General features: G+C 36.3%; 1 protein-coding gene across 3 annotated transcripts in view; it reads right to left on the bottom strand.

The window, feature by feature from the left end:
- CDH18 (cadherin 18) overlaps window positions 1-12,696 on the bottom strand; it is a 604,406-nt gene that overhangs the window by 23,949 nt on the left and 567,761 nt on the right. For all 3 annotated transcript variants that reach the window (XM_018065791.1, XM_018065792.1, XM_018065793.1), the window contains exon 10: window positions 11,972-12,089. In XM_018065791.1, the coding sequence (XP_017921280.1) occupies window positions 11,972-12,089 (118 nt within the window). The remainder of the gene's footprint in view (window positions 1-11,971; window positions 12,090-12,696) is intronic.

The raw sequence follows: 12,696 nt of genomic DNA, 5'->3' as shown, positions 1-12,696 counted from the left end.
GATCTCTAGTTCCTTTGCCTTTTATAAATCCAGCTCGTACATCTGGAAGTTCACAGTTCACATATTGTTGAAGCCTGGCTTGTAGAATTTTGAACATTACTTTACTAGCATATGAGATGAGTGCAATTGTGTGATAGTTTGAGCATTCTTTGGCACTTTGGCATTGCCTTTCTTTGAGATTGGAATGAAAACTGACCTTTTCCAGTCCTGTGGCCACTGCTGAGTTTTCCATATTTGCTGGCATATTGAGTGCAGCACTTTCACAGCATCGTCTGTTAGGATTTGAAATAGCTCAACTGGAATTCCATCACCTGCACTACCTTTGTTCATAGTGATACTTCTTAAGGCCCACTTGACGATAGATTCCAGGATGTCTGGCTTTAGGTGAGTGATCCCACCATCGTGATTATCTGGGTCATGAAGATCTTTTTTGTACAGTTCTTCTGTGCGTTCTTGCCACCTCTTCTTAATATCTTCTGCTTCTGCTAGGTCAATACCATTTCTGTTCTTTATTGAGCACATCTTGGCATGAAATATTCCTTTGGTATCTCTAATTTTCTTGAAGAGATCTCTAGTCTTTCCCATTCTATTGTTTTCCTCTATTTCTTTGCATTGATCACTGAGAAATGCTTTCTTATCTCTCCTTGTTATTCTTTGGAAATCTGCATTCAAATGGGTATATCTTTCCTTTTCTCCTTTGCTTTGGGCTTCTCTTATTTTCACAGCTACTTGTGAGGCCTCCTCAGACAACCATTTTGCATTTTTGCATCCCTTTTTCTTGGGGATGGTCTTGCTCCCTGTCTCCTGTAGAGTGTCACAAATCTCTGTCCATAGTTCATCAGGCACTCTGTCTATCAGATCTAGGCCCTTAAATCTATTTCTCACTTCCACTGTATAATCATAAGGGATTTGTTTTAAGTTACACCTGAAAGGTCTAGTGGTTTTCTTCACTTTCTTCAATTTAAGTCTGAATTTGGCAATAAAGAGTTCATGATCTGAGCCACAGTCAGCTCCCAGTCTTGTTTTTGCTGACTGTATAGAGTTTCTCCCTCTTTGGCTGCAAAGAACATAATCAATCTAATTTCAGTGTTGACCATCTGGTGATGTCTATGTGTAGAGTCTTCTCTTGTGTTGTTGGAAAAGAGTGTTTACTATGACCAGTGCATTCTCTTACAAAATTCTATTAGCATTTGTCCTGCTTTATTCTGTACTCAAAGGCCAAGTTTGCCTATTACTCTAGGTGTTTCTTGATTTCCTACTTTTGCATTCCAGTCCCCTATAGTGAAAAGGACATATTTCTTGGGTTTTAATTCTAGAACGTCTTGTAGGTCTTCATAGAACCATTCAACTTCAGCTTCTTCAGCCTTACTGGTTGGGGCATAAACTTGGATTGCCGTGATATTGAATGTTTTGCCTTGGAAACAAATAGAGACCATTTTGTCATTTTTGAGACTGCATCTCATTACTGCATTTCAGACTCTCTTGTTGACCATGATGGCCACTCCATTTCTTCTAAGGGACTCTTGCCCACAGCAGTAGATATAATGGTCATCTGAGTTAAATTTACCCATTCCAGTCCATCTTAGTTTGCTGATTCCTAAAATGTCGATGTTCATTCTTGCCATCTCCTGTTTGACCACTTCCAATTTGCCTTGATTCATGGACCTAACAATCCAGGTTCCTAAGCAAGATTACTCTTACAGCATCGGACCTTGCTTCTATCACCAGTGACATCAACAACTGGGTGTTGTTTTTGCTTTGGCTCTGTCTGTTTATTCTTTTTGGAGTTATTTCTCCACTGATCTCCAGTAGCAAATTGGGCACCTAATGAACTGGGGAATTCATCTTTCAGTGTCCTATCTTTTTTCCTTTTCGTATGGGTCATGGGGTTCTTAAGGCAAGAGTACTGAAGTGGTTTGCCATTCCCTTCTCCAGTGGACCACATTTTGTCAGAACTCTCCACTATGATCCGTCCATTTTAGGTAGCCCTACACAGCGTGGCTCATAGTATCATTGGGTTAGACAAGGCTGTGGTCCATGTGATTAAATTGGTTAGTTCTCTGTGATTGTGTTTTTCAGTCTGTCTGCCCTCTAATGGAGGATGATAAGGGGTTTATGGAGCAGCAAGTGGTGGCTGTGAGGCTCTTGATAGGCCCTGTGGATATACCCCATGTCCAAGGTCAGAGAAACCCCAGTAAGAAGGTAGGCACTGGAATGGCTGTGAGGAGATACCCCACATCCAAGGATAAAGGAGAAGCCCCAGCAAGATAGTAGGAGGGGCGAATTCACGTTTAGATCAAACCCCATTTCCACCATAGATGCTCAGAGGGCTCAAACAAACCGAAGAACCCCCACAGAGACTGAGACAGAACTGTGTTTGAGCGTCTCCTATGGAGGTATGGGTTGGTGCAGGTATGGGTCTGCTGCAGGGACAGAGGCCCTGGGTGCAGCAGACTTAGGTATGGCATAAGCCCTCTTGAAGGAGGTTGCCATTACCCCATCATAGAGCTGCCAGTATTTACACAGGCCTGCAAAATAGACTCTCGGAGGTCACAACAGAACCTAGTGCACCAAGACCCAGAAGAAAGGAGCAGTGACCCCTGCAGGAGACTGCCCCGGACTTGCCTGTGGGTGTCCAGGAGTCTCTGGGGGAGGCGTGGGTCAGTGGTGGCCTGCTGCAGGGCTGGGGGCACTGAGTGTAGCAGCGCAGGCATGGGGTCTTTTGAGGGAGGTCACCATTATCTTCATCACCTCCACCATAGTTTGAAAGTGAAAGTAAAGTCGATCAGTCCTGTCCGACTCTTTGCGACCCCATGGACTTTAGCCCACCAGGCTCCTCCATCCATGGGATTCTCCAGGCAAGAGTACTGGAGTGGGTTGCCATTTCCTTCTCCAGGGGATCTTCCCGACCCAGGGATCGAACCCAGGTCTCCCACATTGTAGGCAGACGCTTTACCATCTGAGCCACCAGGGAAGTTTGGCCCCAGGTAAATAGCAGGGAGGGAACACAGCTCCACCCATCAACAGAAAATTAGATTAACAATTTACTGAGCATGGCCCTGCCAATCAGAACAAGACCCAGTTTCTCCCTCAGTCTCTCCCACCAGGAAGCTTCCATAAGCCTCTTATGTACAGGCATGCCCCCTTTAATCATGCTTTGCTTTACTGTGTTTTGCAGACACTGTGTTTGTTTAAAAAATTGAATTTTTTCGACAACCTTGTGTCACACAAGTCTATTGGCACTCTTTTTCCAACAGCCTTTGCTCGCTTCCAGTCTCTGTATCACATTTCAGTAATTCTCACAATATTTCAAACTTTTTCATTATTAGTATATTTTTTATGGTGATCTGTGATCAGGGGTCTTTGATCTTACTATTGCAAAAATAGTATGACTCACTAATTACGCAGATGGTGATTATTGTTTTTTTAGCAATAAAATATTTTAATTAAATTATGCATATTTTTAGACATAACATTATTTCATACTTAATAGACTAAAATGTACACACACTTTTATATGCATTGGAAGAAAATCATGGGACTCATTTTATTAAAATTGCTTTTGTGGTGGATAGGAACTAAACCCATGATGTCTCTGTGGTTCACCAGTAATAATGTCCCTCTCTAATTGTTCATCCAATAAAATGACAAACTCTCTCTGAAGAAACTTATTACCATTTGAGATTCTTATAGGTCTAGACATTATGTGTGAAACCCAACTAAAAATGACTAAGGACTAACAAACCAGACCATAATACCTCAGTCCTGTTTCCCCAGTCTCCCTGATGAAAAACAAAAACCTATCACTTCATTGAGAAAGTAGAGTTAGCTAACAATGGTTCTAAAATCATTAAGATTATAGGTTCATGAAAATAGAAAGAAAACAAAAGAAATGATAGAGAATTTCACTAGAGATCTACATCTCTGTAAAAGAAAATAAACAAATGAAAAAATACATGGCTATCAACCAAAGCCAAGTGAGCGGACCTCATTTGCTCTGATAAGAGATCTGCACCCTTGAGTAGCATATTAGCTTCATGTTAATGTTTTCTACCAATATATTCTTAGCATATGTCACAGTGAATAATAATAATAATAAAAGATGCTCCAAATAACAAAATTTTCACATATATAGGATGGGACATTTAAGAAGACATCTTTTCACTAATGTTCAAATAAATTTGCAGATTTCAAATCAATGAGGAATAAAACAGGGCAGGAAAGATCTAACAAAGATGGCAAAGATATGGAACAACATGAAACATTATCTTGAATTTAAGTGTTTATCAAGCAGATCTGGGCTGTAAATGGGAGAATCTCATCAGGGTATAGTTTGAGGAAGATCTTTTTACTTGATATGAGAAAATTAGCTATGATTCCAGGCAGGAATATTATTAAGTTATCTGTCTTATCTTGCAGTTCAGCTTTCATTGTGGTCAAGGGCAGAGGCTGAGAGTTTCTCAAGCTCTCTCTTTATGGATGAATTTAAAACATAAGAACAGGAAGTTAAAGTTGAGGGAAAGGAAAAAATAAAACAAACAAACAAGCGAAGAAGCAGCCCAAGGAATCAGTTACTGAAATCATCCAAAAATCTCTAGAACAAAGCGAAATGGGGGAGCTGGCTTTTCATCTACCAGTGGCTGGCAATGTATTTAGTCAAGACTTCCATCTTTGAAATGGGTGCCTCTTTGAAGTGGATCCTATCAATCAATCAAATTTTAATCAGCTAGTTGCATTACAAAAAGAAAAAAAAAAGAAAGAAAAGCCAGCAGTCAGGGCTCATATTGGCTTCATATTTTTATAATTGAAGAAGGTAATGGAAGCCACTCCAGTATTCTTCTGTAGAGAACTCCATGGACAGAGGAGTCTGGTGGGCTATAGTCCTTAGGGTCCCAAAGAGTCTGACAGGACTGGGGGGCTAACACTTTCATGTTAAAGGAAACAAGAGATTATTCCTTGAATCACATTCTGCTCAAGGTAGCAAGAGTCATATCAAGGCAAATACATCCATTCGAAAAGAAAGTAATCCAAATACTTACTGCTTCAGTTGGCAGACATTTCTTCCTTTTATAGAGACATAAATCTTTACCATCTTATGATATTTCAGTACCTACAGGGATATGTCCTCTTTCTCCTTCCTTTAACTTTATATTTCCTTCATCTTCCTTTATTACAGTTTTGCTTTTTCTCAGCCCATTATCGTTTGCATTTTATTAACAGATTATTAATTTCAGGTTATGATAAAAATTATACTTGTGTATGTTAATTGCTCAATAGTCTCTGACTCTTTGTGACCCCATAGACTGTAGTTCACCAGGCTCCTCTGTCCATGGAGTTCTCCATGGAAGAATACTGGAGTGGGTGGCCATAGCTTTCTCTGTTGATCTTCCTGACCGAGGGATGGGACCTATGTCTCCTGCATTCCAAGCAGATTGTGTACCTTCTGACCCACGATGGATGCCCCAGTTAAATTCAGTTTATGATAAGTTCAGTCAGTGTAGAATCTGTCTGCAATGCAGGAGATGGATTCAATCCCTGGGTCAGGAAGATCCCCTGGAGAAGGAAATGGCAAACCACCCCAGTATTCTTGCCTGGAAAATCCCATGGATGCAGAAGCCTGGCAGGCTACAGTCCATGGGATGCAAAAGTCAGACATGACCTAGTGACTAAACCACCACCATATTTAACTTTCAAATTATCATGGGGATTCTAGTGTTTTGATTTACTAATTGCATAAATACATTATTTTTCTGCTTTTTAAAAAATATTTTCAGTAGCATTGCATTTGATAATGGTGAACTTGGTCATTATTTATTGGACATTCTTCCTCATGATCTGAGAAGAATTTTGTTAATTTGACTTGTTTTTATCATTTTAAATTTACCAATGCTATTTATTCATATTTTTCATATAAGAAATATAGACATTTGGGACATTTATTATGTTCCAAAATTTGTCAGTCTGTCTTATTGTTTCTGAAGATGTTTCTGTGCTTTTGACTTTTCTCAGAAGCAATTGCATCTCATTTGTTAACAATGATAATCTTGTGTTTTGTTTCTATTTATTATTGTTCTTTTGTTTTTGATTTATCTTTTTGGACTGAGAGGAATACTCAGTACAATGCTGATTAGCTAATTTCAATTAGTAGTGATTGAAAGTATCCTAAGACCAAAACAACTGCCAGTTGAGTGAACTTAGAAGAAACTGCTAACTCTTAGAAATGCAAGGAAAATAAAGGAATGTGCTTTAAGAACGCAAGTTTGTGATTTGTTTTATTCTTCAGTTCAGTTCAGTTGCTCAGTTGTGTCTGACTCTTTGTGACTCTTGGACTGGAGGCCAGGTCTCCCTGTCCATAACCAACTCCCAGAGTTCACCCAAACTCATGTCCATCGAGTCGGTGATGCCATCCAGCCATCTCATCCTCTGTTGTCCCCTTCTCCTCCTGCCCCCAATCCCTCTGAGCATCAGAGCCTTTTCCAATGAGTCAACTCTTCGCATGAGGTGGCCAAAGTACTGGAGTTTCAGCGTTAGCATCAGTCCTTCCAAAGACACTCAGGACCAATCTCCTTTAGAATGGCCTGGTTGGATCTCCTTGCAGTCCAAGGAACTCTCTAGAGTCTTCTCCAACACCACAGTTCAAAACCATCAATTATTCGGTGCTCAGCTTTCTTCACAGTCCACCTCTCACATCAATACATGACCACTGGAAAAACCATAGCCTTGACTAGATGGAACTTAATCGGCAAAGTAATGTCTCTGCTTTTCAATATGCTATCTAGTTTGGTCATAACTTTCCTTCCAGGGAGTAAGCGTCTTCCATGGCTGCAGTCACTATCTGCAGTGATTTTGGAGCCCCCCAAAATAAAGTCTGACACTGTTTCCACTGTTTCCCCATCTATTTCCCATGAGGTGATGGGACCAGATGCCATGATCTTCATTTTCTGAATGTTGAACTTTAAGCTAAATTTTTCACTCAGCAATAGCTAAATAGTCTACCTTTTTATATAAAACTTCCTATCACATTTTGAATTTGATATAGCTCTTGTAAGCAACATATAACACTATATTTAAAAAATATAATAAAATATCTTTAAGAATGATATTTAATCTGAGTGTGACTATCATGTTTGAACTACTTTCTATACAAAATATTGTCATTTTTTCTATTTGAATCTTTTATTCTACTTTCTGGCCTCTGCTCTATTGATAAAATAAGATTTATTAGCTTTTTTAAAAATTGCTTTGCTTTAGAAATTATAAATTCTTATTCTATTAATTTAGTGTTAACTCTTCAAATTTCTTCATGTTAGAAATCCAGTATCAATTATAAGCCTTTTTTTCTATTATTTCTTGCAGAGATCATGAGGACAAAGATTAATATATTTGTCAAAAGATAAGTAGCTAAAAATAAAAATTTTATTTTCTTATACACTGGAAAATGACTTTATTTACTGTCTTCCCTTAATTCCTGATAGTTTACCACTGTTAACTAAATATAGAAAAAGTTGACAATGGAAATTTTTTTCCTTTAGCAATTTGATTATATAATTGCTATCATTTCTGTCATATAGCTTTTCTAACAGGCATCTACTTTGGAGCTGAGCAAATTATTAGTACTTTTAATGTATCTGATGCTGGGAGGGGTTGGGGGCAGGAGGAGAAGGGGATGACAGATGATGAGATGGCTAGATGGCATCACTGACTGGATGGACGTGAGCCTGAGTGAACTCCGGGCGTTGGTGATGGACAGGGAGGCCTGGCGTGCTGCGATTCATAGGGTCTCAAAGTGTCGGACACGACTGAACAACTGAACTGAACTGATCCTCCCTTTTATTTTGATTAATATTTTTTATCGTTATTTTTGAGGTTTAACACTTTTAAACTGGAATATTTAAGTATAGAATTGAATTTCTACTTCTTTTTGTTATTCATGGTCATCATGAGGGTTTACATATTTTTAACTTAAAAAAATTGCCGTACAATTTAATCTATCTATATATTGCTTGTTGATATAATTCATTCCTAATTCTTCTGAATATATTATAGTCTATATCTAAGTGTTCTCACAATATTTTAAAATTTTGACCTCCCTGAACTTTGCTTGAATTAATGGATTTCCACCTGGCTTGTTAATCTCTCTTTGTGTCCAGTCTAAAAGTAATGCTATTAATTTTTTTCCTATTGTTCTTTCTTTTGGTTTGTATGTGTGTTTGTATATATACATATATGTTTACACATAACTAAATTTTAAATATATGGATAATATATATATGCTTAGTGTGTATATATATCTAAATATAAATTTATAAATATAGCTTTGTATACATTTTATATATTTAATACCTATATTTTAATATATATCTTATGTATACATGATATATTGGAGAAGGAAATGGCAGCCCACTCTTGTTTACTTGCCTGGAGAATCCCATGGACAGAGGAGCTTGATGGTCTATAGTCCATGGGGTTGCAAGAATTGGACATATCTTAGCAACTGAGCATGCATACATGCATACATGCTACATATATGTACACAGTATATATAAAACAAAAGTTTAACATCTAATTATAGGTTTATACAGTTATGTATATAACACTAAATATATATATTCATATAACTTTATATATTTTTTAATTATGAGAAAACTATAGCTTTATTTTGATAAATATTTTGAAATTATATTTATGTAAACATTTAATTTCATTGTCTCATTTCATATAACTTCTTAGTCTTTTTCAAAAGATACCACTTAAAAAAATTTTTTTAATGCTAAACATTAAAAACATATTAATATTCGCCTTTTATCTGTTCATTTATATATTTTGCATTATTCAGAGTTAATTCATTTTCTCATTATCTTATTATCTATTGACTATCTTAATATTTTGATTTTCAGACTTATTAATATAATATGCATTTCTTTGTGTCTAACTTTTGAAACAGCTTTTTTTCTGCAGTAAATCTTTGCCATAAACAGTTTGGAGATGCCACTAAACCGATGACTTTCTGATCACTCATCCTGGCTTGGAGGCTCTGTCTGCTTTCTGTTGTTCCCCTTTCTTGTAAGCAGTGGGCACAGAAAATAATGCTATTAATTTTTTCTTCTAGATTTTTCTGTGTTTTGATGGCATGTAAATGTCTACTAACTCACAGAATGCAATGCTCAAGCTGTAGGCCTAGATTTCGAGACTCTTACTTTCTTTGTTTTTGTTCTGGTTGTTGTCCTGAGAGCTGTTTATATACTCATGAATATATATGTATACATATGTATACATATATATATACATATGTATACATATATATTCATTTTGGTATGAGTATTCCAAGACTCTTGAGAGTCCCTTGGACTGCAAGGAGATCAAATCAGTAAATCCTAAGGGACGTCAACCCTGAATATTCATTGGAAGAACTGTCACTGAATCTGAAGCTCCAATGCTTTGGACATATGATGCAAACAGCTGACTCACTGGAAAAGATCTAATGCTGGGAAAGTTTGAGGGCAGGAGGAGAAGGGGGAGACAGAGGATGAGATGGTTAGAGAGCATCACCTACTCAATGCACATGAAACTAAGCAAATTCCAGGACATAGTGGAGGACAGAGGAGCCTGGCAGGCTACAGTCCATAGCGTCACAAAGAGTCGGACATGACTTAGCTACTGTCCTGTCCGACTCTTTGTGACCCAATGGACTATACAGTCCATGAAATTCTCCAGGCCAGAATACTGGAGTGAATAGCCATTCCCTTCTCCAGGGGATCTCACTAGTGCAGAGATCGAACCTAGGTCTCCCACATTGCTAGCGGATGCTTTACCAGCTAAGCCACAAGGGAAGCCCACAATAAATCCCATATTAAATTTCATCTTTATAAATTATTATCCATAACTTCTTTCTGTTTGGAGAAAAAGCCATCTTGACTGTAATACTCTTACACACAGTGTCATTCATTCCCCAATGCTGCAAAGTAAATAATTCAAACCACAACTTAATGGATGTAAGAATAGGTTGACAGAAGTTGGGTGGCTTGTCTTATCTAGCATAAACAAAACTGTTTGCTCAAGCACATGTATTTATTGATGTATTAGCATCTCTTCATTTTTTCTTCAGAATCTTGTTGCTTTTTCTATCCAAAATAAATTATTGGTGCTATGTATAATTTCATCAATTCCCAAATATGTTTAAATAAATTAAATCCATTTAAAAATAAATTTAAAAATCATTTAATTTAAAAATAAATTAAAACACCCCTACACAACTGTCTGAAGGTATCACATACTTGATATAGCATAGATGATTTAAAACATTCATATACATGGTTAAAATAAATTTTAAAACATTTACATCAGCATTATAAACCTTTCAAAAGAGTATATATATTTGAGGGGTGTTTCTTCAGTTTGAGTTACTAGAACTGGTAACACTGTCAAATAACGGAACTGAGACCTTTTGAATACATCCATTCATTAAATTGAAAAATGTCAGATGTAATAATCTTGAATAAAGGACTTTTAGTCACTAACGTGGGTTTAAACAAGTAATATTCTCTTGTTTTTCTAAAATACTTTGGGAATTATTTATATTAAATAGCTTGATTATAATACATCATTAAATCTAAGTCAATTTTTATTTCTATCACCACATTAAAATTACTTTTCAAATGTATAATAAAGTGTTATTGGAATAGAAACATTCAACTGAAATATAAATATGCTTTCTAAATATGGATTTCTAAATATAGTAGATTTCAATCTACTAAGGCAGAAAGTTGAATGTTCTCTAAATGTGCAATTATTTGAATATGGACAATATGAATTTATTTTTACATATTTAGCATAGTTAATTATAATAAATACATTTGGGATTTTGGGGTGAGATGTACATATGTAAACAAATATACAATAGTCAATTAACATGATTTGTCATACACAAACATGGATAAATATGTATTGCCATAAGTAGAGCTGACCACAGGGATATTTTAAATGAGAACAACAAACAAGTTTGGTATTTTTGGATGAATTTTGTAACAGCCACATGCACAATTTAGTATCCCTATTATAATAATTTAAAGAAGCTTGGGATAATGAGTAAACTGTTCACTGGGTTGTCAGAGATTTCTTTTGAATTTGAAAATGCTCCATGAAGAGTACAGAGAAGAACTCAACTGTTCACTCCAAAATGTATGCGTCATTGTTTCTTTCATGGGATTCAGAGGCTATTGTTAAATCCTAAATAATAGCATAGTCAGATAAATGTGATCAAAAACAGTTATGATAAGAAAGTTGATGCCAATCAGAACACTGTACATATTGAATAACTTGCTGCTTCCCTTCCATACAGAAGAATAGATTTTATCCAACAAGGGAATCTAAATCTTGGTACATCTTCTCTAGTTATTATGGTGTTATTTTTCCTCCACACAATAGAGAACGTTAAACAAAAATAATTCAAAAAATTCCACAATGCTCTGTAATTATGCATATGTATCTACCCATATTTTAGAAAAATATTCATAATAGCAAGAGGAAATATAATTTGTATATCACATCCTGATAGCCTGGCTAATGCAAGATGATTTCAAACATCGCATTTCCTTTCCTAACTGTCCCTAGGACATATTTTTCATTTTTCCTAATTTAAATTTTTTCTACCTCTTAGCAGTTATAGCAGTTCTCATAAACATGTTTGTCAGCTAAGATTTCTCTTAAATTTGCCCAAGAGCATATTACATGTACATTTCTGGTTTAAAAGGATGCTTCTGAATAAACTCAATGGAAGTTATTTGTACATATGGCTCAATTTTAAATACAAGCTATTCACAGATCATAACGCATTAACATCAAACTGACTTTGAATGCCGATTTGCAAGCTGTTCATGGGTATATCAGAATCGAGCAAAGCTGCTCAGTCCTACTCCATATCAAGTCAAACCAGATACCACAAAGATAAAAAAATATATGAATGCATGTTCACCTTCATTATCTTTCAGAGTGAAGTTTGGGTTTATAGACAGATGTTCATCAAGAAAGAAGCTAAACCTTGGTCCATTGGCAAAATCGTCTTTATCAGTGGCACTGATGGTATGAATAACCTAAAGAAAAAACAAAATTAAGAATAAACTTAATTTAGCTCTTCCTTTGATTTCAATTATAACAGTTCAATATCCAACTGGAGTGTTTTCAAATTCTTACTCTAATGACAGAATTAACTAATTTGCTCTCCCTTGCATTAGACTTTAAGAAATGTAGTATGGCATACCTTACAATCATTCACAATTTTTTTTCCCCAGAATGGCACAAATATTTAATGTGTGTGTGTGTTTTCCTTTATTACCCATAGTACCTTGGGGCCAATTAGTTGTAAGGCTTTGTGCGAACACCTGTTTGGGGAGACATGAAGTATTGTTTGTACAAATACAAATATCCCAGTGTTGATGCAGAACAGCCTTTCAGTACATGTTGGGCTCAGCCAGAAAACACAAAGGCACTAGAGCCATAATTTCTGTTTCAGGAGACCTCTGAGTTCATGATCTAGGCCCTGAATTTGAGAGGAAGACTCTGAGTCCCAAAAGGAATGTGATGTGCCTCAAATCTGTAAAATAGTGACAGAAGTAAAACTAAATCACTCAGAGCTTTACGATATATTTTTCATCCTGGTAGTTGAGAGAAAGCAATGCCAAAATTCGGACTTTATGAACT

Source organism: Capra hircus, chromosome 20 (genome assembly GCF_001704415.2).
Source record: "Capra hircus breed San Clemente chromosome 20, ASM170441v1, whole genome shotgun sequence".
NCBI classification, from domain to species: Eukaryota; Metazoa; Chordata; class Mammalia; order Artiodactyla; family Bovidae; genus Capra; species Capra hircus.
The sequence above is the reverse complement of the archived record's forward strand: the minus strand, read 5'-3'. Positions and strand labels throughout refer to the sequence as shown.